Source organism: Pipra filicauda, unplaced genomic scaffold, assembly GCF_003945595.2.
Source record: "Pipra filicauda isolate LSUMZ 115617 unplaced genomic scaffold, ASM394559v2 scaffold147_size4022426_pilon, whole genome shotgun sequence".
Lineage (NCBI taxonomy): Eukaryota > Metazoa > Chordata > Aves > Passeriformes > Pipridae > Pipra > Pipra filicauda.
This window is the reverse complement of record NW_024103962.1, coordinates 3932513-3942512: the sequence shown is the minus strand read 5'-3', so window position 1 is coordinate 3942512 and position 10000 is coordinate 3932513. Positions and strand designations below refer to the sequence as shown.

Below are 10000 nucleotides of genomic sequence, written 5' to 3'. Positions count from 1 at the left end.
TGCAGGAGAAGTTCTACCAGATCTACGACAGCACTGACTCCGAAAATGATGAAGATGGCAACCTGTCTGAAGACAGCATGCGCTCTGAAACCATGGATGCGAGGGCCGGCGACTCTGTCAGCAGGTCGGACAATGAGATGTGTGAGCTGGACCCAGGGCAGTTCATTGACCGGGCACGGGCCCTCATCCGGGAGCAAGAGGTAGCGGAGAACAAGCCGAAAAGAGAAGGTCCTAAGGAGAAGGAGCAAGGGCCAAATGCCTTCCACCCTGAAGGCAAACACTTGGCCGAGACACTGAAGCAGGAGCTGAACACTGCCATGTCTCAAGTTGTGGACACAGTGGTCAAAGTTTTCTCATCCAAACCCTCCCGCCAGCTTCCTCAGGTCTTCCCACCTCTCCAGATCCCACAGGCAAGGTTTGCCGTCAATGGGGAGAACCACAACTTTCATACGGCCAACCAGCGCCTGCAGTGCTTTGGGGATGTCATCATTCCCAACCCCCTTGACACCTTCGGCAGCGTCCCCATGCCTGGCGCCACCGACCAGACCGAGGCACTGCCCCTTGTCGTCCGCAAAAACTCCTCTGACCAATCCGCCTCGGCCCCACCAGCTGGTGGCCACCACGCCTCCCTGCACCAGTCCCCGCTCTCGGCCACTGCCGGCTTCTCCACCTCCTCCTTCCGCCACCCCTTCCCGCTGCCCCTCATGGCCTACCCCTTCCAGAGTCCCCTGGGTGCCCCATCGGCCTCCTTCCCGGGGAAAGAGCGCGCCTCCCCTGAATCCCTTGACCTGACCCGGGAGACCACCAGCCTGAGGACCAAGATGTCGTCGCACCACATGAACCACCACCCCTGCTCGCCGGCCCACCCCCCCAGTGCTGCTGAGGGCCTCTCCTTATCCCTTATAAAGTCCGAGTGTGGCGACCTGCAAGACATGTCCGAAATCTCGCCCTACTCGGGAAGTGCAATATCCTTTTCAAAAGATGAGCGATAACCTGGTGGTGGCTGGTGGGAGAGGATGAGGGGCCGTGCTGGTGCCACAGGGCTTTCCCTGGGTGCTGCAGGAGTGGGGTGCTAATGGGGTGAAGGCAGGGGGCTTGGTGGGGCCAAATAAAACGTGTGGTATTGACTGACAGCACTCTTTCAGCAATGGTGTTCATGTAAAAAAGCCTCTGGCCCTCCCCCAGCCTTTTAGTCTGCCCTGTGGGGTCAGGAAGACAGCCAAGCCCACAGCCTGGGTGCCAGTGGGTTTCCCTGGGCTGGCAGATCCTTCCCCAGGCAGGGAGGTGATAAAGGGGGCAGCGCCCTCGTCCAAAAACCATTCCAGCCAGGGCTGCCTCTTTTTCCTCCTGTGCCAGGCCAACGCACGACCCGTGTTAATGGTGTCATGGCTGGGGCTCTCAGAGAGCCACAGTCCGGTTGTTGCTGAGACTTCAGCTCTGAAGTGCATAAGGGAAATGAAGCACAAAAGACACAGGTACTGATATATTCAGGCTGCATCAAGTTCTTTCCCCCACCCAGAGGTCTGTTACTCAGCCCGTGTGCAGCTGCCTGCTATGCATGATTAACCTCTGTTCAGCCATACACAGAAATCTTTTGTCCTAAGATACACAAAGCAAATTATTTTGGAAAGCTAGAGAGAACAATTAAATATAAAACTTCAGCTGTATTAAATTTACAGGACACTTCCCTTCCTTAAAAAAAAAAAAAAAGATGATAATAAAATCTCTCTTTTTAGCTCAATAGCAGGCTTTAGTTAGGGTGAAAAATCCATCTCTGCCTTTATTTAGGCATATCCAGACATAGTAATAATCTTTTAGGTTTTTTTCCTGGAAACTAGTACTAGATTTTTGGGTTTTTGTTTTTTTTTTCTCTTTAAGCTCTATCACCTCCTAGGCTTTCCATCTTTTGCCCTAATGTTCTTTTTGGTCAAAAGGTTTTTTATCAAAGTACAGATGTATTGAAAACGAATAAAATACCATGTGTGCCCAATGTTAAAGTTGAGGATTTTGCATGAAAGGTAGATTGATAACTTTTCCAGCTCTAAGACCCCAGCAGAAGGCAACAGCACAAATACAGAGCCTCAGATGCATCTAATTTCATTCCCAAGATGATGAAAGTAATTGCAATTGAATACCTGTGCCCCTACCTGAGTAATGGTAGCAATGCTGAAGAACTTGTCCTCTTTTGAGGGGTATCATGTGAAGGCAGCTGCCCGAGGCTGTGCTTCTTCACTGGTTATCTTCTAGGTGATTAATAACTCTGGTGGTTTTAGCTTATTTTAACCACATTTTCTGTGGACATGTTAAATCCTCAGGAGGGTCCTGTCAGGGCTCTAGACCTGCTGGTTACCTGGACTTTCCATCCCTCCCATGGTAGTGGGCACCACTGGGACAAGGCAGGCGCTGCAGGTCCAAAGCCCATTACCACCGGTCTTTGATGTAACTTAGGTCAAGCCTGAGTCCAGATTGCTGCTGTCTGACCTGTGTGAGTAGGCCCATTTCTATAGGGAAAAGTGTTCTATAGTTGAAAGCATCTTCCTAAGGTGTTGGTGTTTTCAAGAGCCAGCTGGTAGTGGACGTGGTGTTTGAGGCACCTCTTTACCAAAAGAGCACTGGTAGCAAGGAAATCTCCTCACCATTTACATTTTACAGCAAAATAGAGGAGTCTGTCTAACTCCAGCATCACTGAGAGTTAGTGTCAATTACTTTTGCACTTCCAAAACCAAAATCTGTATATTGAAATGCAAGCTGCAGTGCTTGGAAAGCAGTCCTGAGGTCAAGTGGAGTGGCAGCTGAGGGCGAGACTCAGACCAGGGCACTTAATTTCTACTAAACAGGACAGTGGCATACAAATTGTTTTTGTATAAAAATAGTTCTCCCATCCTGGGAGAGGAGTGAGGAGTCATGAAACATGCCAAGCGTGTGAACTAGGAGTAGTTCTAGGGCTGCGCTTGATCCTCGCCCCCCGTGGAGCACGTCTCCCCCACTCTTGCCATCTCTCCCCCTTTCTCCTGCTCCTCTCGCTGGTACTTGCTAATGGAGCTTGCTGCTTCTGCTGAAACAGGGGTGCAAGAGTCCCCTGCTGCTTCAAGATATAGCCAGGGGAAATGCTCAGTGCTACAGTGATAACTTTTCTCTTTTATTACCCTGCTTCTTTCCCTGCCATTGGGAAAACACACTGACTTTCCCACCTAGATGCTGTTGCAAGGTGCAGTTTGTTCTGGGTTTAGATACAGACCTGTTGGGACAAACAGATTTATTAAATAACATCTCTACACGTGCACCATAGTCTACTCTGCTGTGGGGATGGATGTTTTTTCCTAACAACAGCTCATTTGTCCAGGTAGCTTACAGTTTCTAGGGAAAGGCATGGTGTGGAGGTTGGTTGGTTTGTGGTTGCTTTTGTTTTACATGGATGAATGTGCACATGTAGGCAACAAATTTCTTGAAAGAAGCAGATCTTTCTTCCCCACAGAAAGCAACATCTGTTTTCCTGGACAATGCAGCCAGGATGAGAACAGAAGACTAGCAGATAGAGCCAAGTTCAGGTTTTAGTAGTAAGTTAAACACTGAACTAGCCTGGTTTTTGTTTTCTTGGGATTTATTCTTTTTTTTTTTTTTTTTTTATAATAATGCCTGTAAAATGTATCTGATCATTCTTTGCTGAATTGCAGAAGAAAATGGTTAATGTTTGTGTATGTTGCTAAACAAGATAAGATGCACCTGCAGCCTGAATTCCCATCTTGGTCATGAATGCAGTCTGTATCTTTGCAAACTAATCTGTTTAATCAAATATTAAGTTTTATTCAAATTCCAAAAGAAACAGACAGCGAATTGTTTTTCTGTATGGTCTTCCTTTGTCATGCATCCTCTTTGCATCTCAAGAAAAATAGCCTTGTTCAATCCCAAAACATTTGCATAGATCTAAATTGAAGCACAACAGTAGTTTGTGTGCTGTTAAGACATCTGTAAAGGTGAAGAACTTTAGCATGCTCTCCCTGGCAGGAGGGCTTTGAAACATTAGTGCACCTTTCTACAATTTTATTTATTTTTAAGCAGAATTCCAATCCAACTGGAGTAAGTTTCACAGTCCCAATACGTCAAAGCTATAATCAGTGAATTACAGCATTTTGAAATGAGGAGTTATTACATCTGACTAGAATTAAACTAATTAAACTTTTTTTTAAAAAAAGGAGCGATTGTACAGCAAGCTGGATAACTCTGTGCTGTTGATAAAACCTGTGTGATGAACAAATGGTTTCCAGCCAGTCTGTTCTTCCGAGGGTCTTGAAGATGCTCAGAGATGCAGCTATTTGGAGCTTTGATGATTAAAAGTACCTGAGGTGTAACTTAAGGAGCAGCTTGGCTTTGCTAGTGCAGATTTTTTAACTGATACAGCCTATTCTTACCCCTTTTCCCTTCAGCTCAATACATGCGTGGGCTAGAAAAGCCTGTTAGAGCATTTGCGGGGGCTCAGGCTGAGAGTAACAGAAGCGAAAGATCATCTCCACTGAAAAATATTTTTACAAAAGAGGAGCATTACCTGGGAGGATTGAAGTGCAAATGAATCAAATGCTGTGCAGTGCCACCCCTGTGCTTCTCCAGTTAAAACATGCATGAGCTTGTATAGATTTTGTCCCCATGTGTTTTGTTCCCAGTCTTCCACTTCCTATTTCTTAGGGTTTAGCCATTTTTCTGCTTCTGCTGCGATAGGTGAGGCAACGTTGTGCTGTGTAAATGCACAACACTGAGACTCTCAGGTTGTTTGAACACCGCTTTAGGTTCAGCTGCAGTACACTGTTCCTCTGATCTTTTATGTTCCCGAGCAGATGTCTTTCATTAATTTATGGATTTATCATCTTTTCTTTCTGTCCTTTTTTTTTCTTTCCTTTTTTTTTTTTTTTTTTTTTTTTTACACCTGGCAGCTGGCTCAAGTTTCAGCAGTTATTGTCTATTTTGCATTACCCATAGAATTGAATGTCATCTGTCTTCACAAAGCTATAGCTAAGAGAATTGAGGCAAGCCACACGAGCTGCTGGGACAGAGCTTGTTTGCGTTCCATTCGGCACCCCTCCTCCCTTTACCTCCTTAATATTTATTTGTGCTCGTTTTCTTTCCTGGCCTTGAATGGGGCTTAGCTCGTGTTCGGTACAGCTGTATGTTTACTGAATCTATTTCATCATGAGTCATTGTGCGTGTGTAAGTATCCTGGAAACAGCTAGTGCTTTCTTGGAAGAACAGTTGCTTTTCAGCCCAAGCACTTAAAAAGGAAATTAAGCAATTGGTCAGTTCAGTTTTTTTTCTGAAATAGCAAAGGGTTATCTAATTCTTAGCTCTTAAGTCTGTCATTAACTATTTTTTGCTATATTATTACAGATCATATCTTTTATCACAGTAAAGCGTTAACCTTAGGATCAAGATATACAGATTTGTTGCATATTTGATATTGCTTTAAGGCTGCCAAGTGCTTAAGAACAAGTATAATTTTAATAAAAAATGGATTTCTGGGAATTTGAGTCTCAGAGCATCTTTTAATACATGTTTCATTCAATATCAATATCCTCTGGCATTAGAGCAGAAAATATTTAAAAATCCTAAATGCAGAAGGAATCCAAATGCTTAGACAACTGTCTAATATGCTTAAATCCAGCAAATATGAGAGGGTTTTTTTGAAGTTTAAGTCCATCTTTGAGCTTACTTTGAAAGAGAATATACACCAAACCCAATATTAACATGTTGTCAGCGTCAGAGGAATTGCAAATTAAGGAGACTCAAGATTACTTTTTTTCTCTCCTATTGGAGTTCCCTTTTGGACCCCCAGTTTCCTGAAAGGATCACATAACAAAACGGATTTCTGGCACAGAAGTTTGATTTGTCTAAAACTCTTATCACTAAGCAATAGGTGACAGCTTGCTACTATTATTTCACTTACGTATTTTGACAGATGGCACTGCAGAGTGTAATGCTCTTTTAGACTTCTCTATCAGTCTAATGGAGGTAACTGGAGGTTCTTTCAACTCTTCTCTTGGCACAAGAAGTATGTCAGTCATAAATTATCTTCTTTGTAATCATTAAGCATCTAAAACAAAATGCAAGTTCAGCTGAGCCGTTTTCCATGTACTTCCAGATAATAAGAGGTTTTTAAACTAATATTGTCAATGCTTTTTTTTTTTAAATGTTACATTTTTCTAATCTAAAAATGAACCTTGTAACTGAAATGAAGGGAGAGGGTTTCAGCAGATTTCAGGAATTAGAGAAAAGGGAATTCTGCCGAAAAAGCCTAGCTAATCAACAGTAGCCTGCTGATAAAAATTAGTCTGGGTTTCCCATCTCGAGGCTTGGAGAGTGAGATGTTCTGTGCTGACGTGCACCCGGCTGTAAGGCAGAAGAGGCACCTTGGCTGCAGCGCATCTGTCAACTTGGTTGACCTTCCCCCCCACTGTAAGGTGTGAACTGAGTGAATTTTTCAACAATTGTGTTTAGGAGAAACAGTCCTTAGAGAAGCTTCTGGGAAGAACCCTTAATTGACCTTGTGGGGACCACATTGATTTTCTCCACGTGCATCTTCATTTCTGATAAATTATAAAGCCATTAATTTGCTGAGGAAATGGCAGGGCCAGCCTGCGGCACAGATGTGACCAGAGCTGTCCTAGCACACAGTTCACAAAAGAGAGCCAAGAAGCGGGGAGAAAAATCAGCAAGCCGAGATTGTTATGGTTAGCTTCACATTCCCTTGGGAACTCTTTTAGTTGCTTCTGTTTACAGATCTAAAAGGTAATGATGTTTCCAGGATAAATAGGCTGCCTTATAGGGTAAGTGGCCATTTATTGATTTGCTAGCCCACATGTATTGATTGGTTAGCCCCAAATACAGCTTCGTTCTCCAAGGAGTTAACTGTGTAAATCAGGAGGTGACAAATTTGTGGTGGGGGCATTCAGCAGCCGAGGGGCTCTGCCTATCGCAGATTTCACTTTGATTTGCAAGGCAGCCACTGGAGCAAAGCAACAGCAGGATTAGAGGAAGCTACTCAAGATGTTAAAATTTATCGATGCGAATGAAGCAGGTGAAATGTGCTGCCTGTATAAAACTGCTCGAAATCGTGAAGTGCCTCTGATTGTCTGACATGCATTGGCTTTATTGTGTGCAAGTAGCACAACACTGAGAGAAAAAGAAACTTTAACTGGCATGGCAAAGAAGAGAGAGAAAAAAGCTTCCGATAAGTTTTCTGCGGCACATGCTTCCTGCATTTGTTTCCGTAGCAACAAGTGAACATACATATGGTACACAATCCGTAAACTTGCAAGATCCCTGAGACCCAGAACCTAAATTGATAGGAAATACAGGGTTTAAGTTACGTGGCCTCTCGTTCCACATTTACCTATTTTGCAGAAACCTACAGCACAGCATAATAACAGTTAATAACAGTTAATATTTTCTCCTGTAGTCCGGGGAACTGTAGAGTATTTAAGGGGGCACTTTCATAGGTCTGTACATTCTGAAAAATCTTTCTCAAGAAAAGAATTTTCCTTTACTAATTCAATCCTACATGCAGGAAGGCTTGTCACCGAATCACTTGAAAAAGGCCAAGCTCATGTTCTTTTACACCCGGTACCCAAGTTCCAATATGCTGAAAACTTACTTCTCAGACGTAAAGGTAAGAAAATCTCTTTCCCCTGCTTTCTCCTTACTAATGCTGTATTTGCTCACAAAATGGTACTGTGTTATCATATTAGAGATTAATAATATTTCTGGGTGCATGAAGGTTACATCTGACTTCATTCACTTGTTCTTCTAGTTGAGGTATACCCTGCTTGTGCCTGGATGAGGAAAGCGGATGTTTCTAAATTAAAAATCTAAAAAAAAAACACACTAGAATTTTAGAGCAAAATAAGAATAATTATTACAGTAAATCAAACGGTTTTCATTATATATCCTATTAGAAAAGGAAATTTCTGTGGTAGTAGAAATGTACTTCCAAGAACATTTTGGAGCAGTTCTCAAGTCCTCCCTTATTGTTTCTTTTCGGTTGGTTTCCTCATATTTGTGCTTACATAAGCAGAGTGTAGAATCCCTTTCTTTCTGTCAAAAAGAAACAGTACATTGAAATTCTCCATGCAGAAGCTGCTTAAAAACAAAAGTGATGATTGTCTCTTATTTACAACTTAATTTGTTGTTGATGCAGAGTACACTGAGCATAAGGAGGATGAATAAAGTGACAGATTCAGGCCACATTATTCAAATGAGGATATGAAAGCTGTCGACATACAGCTGCATCCTCCCTCATTCTACAGAATATTAGGACCTCCTGATTTTTTTTCTAAAAGTAATTGTTCCTTCACATCAACTTGATTTTGTGTTAATCATCTAAGTTTTTTTAAAAAACACATAGATTGTGTTTTAATGATTATAATGGTATACATGGTGTCATTATCTAAGTAACTTTATAAACATTACATTAGCTTAAATTAGTTTGTTACATATCCCCCCACCCCAAACAAATTACTGAAATCCTTCTTTTAATCACTTTCGGGTTATGGGTTTTTTCAGTCTTAGTGGAAGATTATTCCACAGGTTGTGAACTTGGCCCAATTTCTGCTGATCAGTTCTCTTTGGTCAAGTTTCTTGGCAATGTTTCCTTTTATTTTTTTTTCATTTAACGTTGCTTGCACATCTCAGTACGCTTCTGCCCCTCACAGCCGTGTCCTTGGAGGTTCCTCTTATTCAATGACATGTGCTGAGCGGATGGTGACAACGTTTATAAAAAGGGGGGGGGGGGAAGCAATACAGCACTTCCTAGGCTAAATGGCTGGTCAAGAATCATTAAACACACACAAAAAAAAGCTGCAAATGGCGCAGCGGGCCAAGTGGAGGGTTTGCTCTCAGAGTGGATCCACCTGGAATGGAAAAATTGGAGGGAGCGTTTCAGGCAGCACTGCTCCAATGAGCTGCCACAGGCAGATGTAGCGTTGGCAGTGCTGCTCAGGAGGATCCTGCTCTGGGACTACCCTGCACCTTCGCCCTACCTGTTCACATATCCAGGTATGCCAAAGTGGGGATATTTTTTCCCTGGTGTTTCTGCTTAATTTCCTCTTCTTAAGAAGATACGTACTTGAGTGTTTCCATGCACATGGTGACTGTCTTTTGATAAAGTTCTGTAAAATGCAGAAATTTGCTTTTGTGCCACCTTACATTTATACTGCACCAGGAGAAACCCAGAAGGGCTTTACAAACCAGCAGTGTGGGATGGGGTCATTCGTCCAAAGGCGAATGCAACCACCTCCCTGGCGACATGTCAGCCACACATGGTCAGCAGCACCACAGAACCGGGGCTGTACATGTTAGATGCACTGATTGGGCTTTTCCATACCTTTAAATGCTTCAAAGTGCTTAGCGTGTGTTTGCAGTTTCTCGAGCCAAAGGATGCTCCCCCTTTAGCCCACGTGCACTCCCATTAGCTTCACCCCTCCTACTTACGGAAGCGAGCGGACATAATTTTGCTTAAATGGAGCCAGAACGTCCTTGTGGTTTAAGCAGGTGTCCCCTACCAGTGCCGACGGGGACTGCTGCTTGCCACTGGAACGCTCTCATCCGTGAGCTGAGAACACATATGTAAATAGGTACGCTAATGAGACGTTTCCATGTGCTGTGCTGGCCAAATGTTTGGTTCTGAAGATCGTGGCTATATTAATAAAGATGTATGCGTAACATGTAATACTTGAAGCAATATGCGTAACATGTAATACTTGAAGCAATAGTATTTAATTTCATTACTAATTGCCCTTAAAAAATGAAAAGAAACTGTATTAACGCAGTGATTTATTTCAGAAATTTAAATAGGAGAATAAAGCTTGGGAACGATTTGAATATCAGGGCCAGGCCCTCGGGGGGAAGTAAATGCTTATAGCTGTGCTAGAACCAAGGAAGCTGTACTGATTTACACCAATTAAAAATTGGTGCTTTTCTTTCCACTGCCTCAAGAAGGCAATAACCCCAAAATGCT

At 43.1% G+C, this 10000-nt stretch overlaps 1 protein-coding gene across 3 annotated transcripts in view; it reads left to right on the top strand.

Moving 5' to 3' along the window:
* The window catches only part of PROX1 (prospero homeobox 1), a 49611-nt gene that overhangs the window by 8610 nt on the left and 31001 nt on the right, over window positions 1-10000 (top strand). For all 3 annotated transcript variants that reach the window (XM_039378805.1, XM_027723715.2, XM_027723714.2), the window contains 2 exons: window positions 1-965; window positions 7547-7654. The exon at window positions 1-965 is cut by the window's left edge and continues 824 nt beyond it. In XM_039378805.1, coding sequence (XP_039234739.1) covers window positions 1-965; window positions 7547-7654 — 1073 coding nt within the window. The remainder of the gene's footprint in view (window positions 966-7546; window positions 7655-10000) is intronic.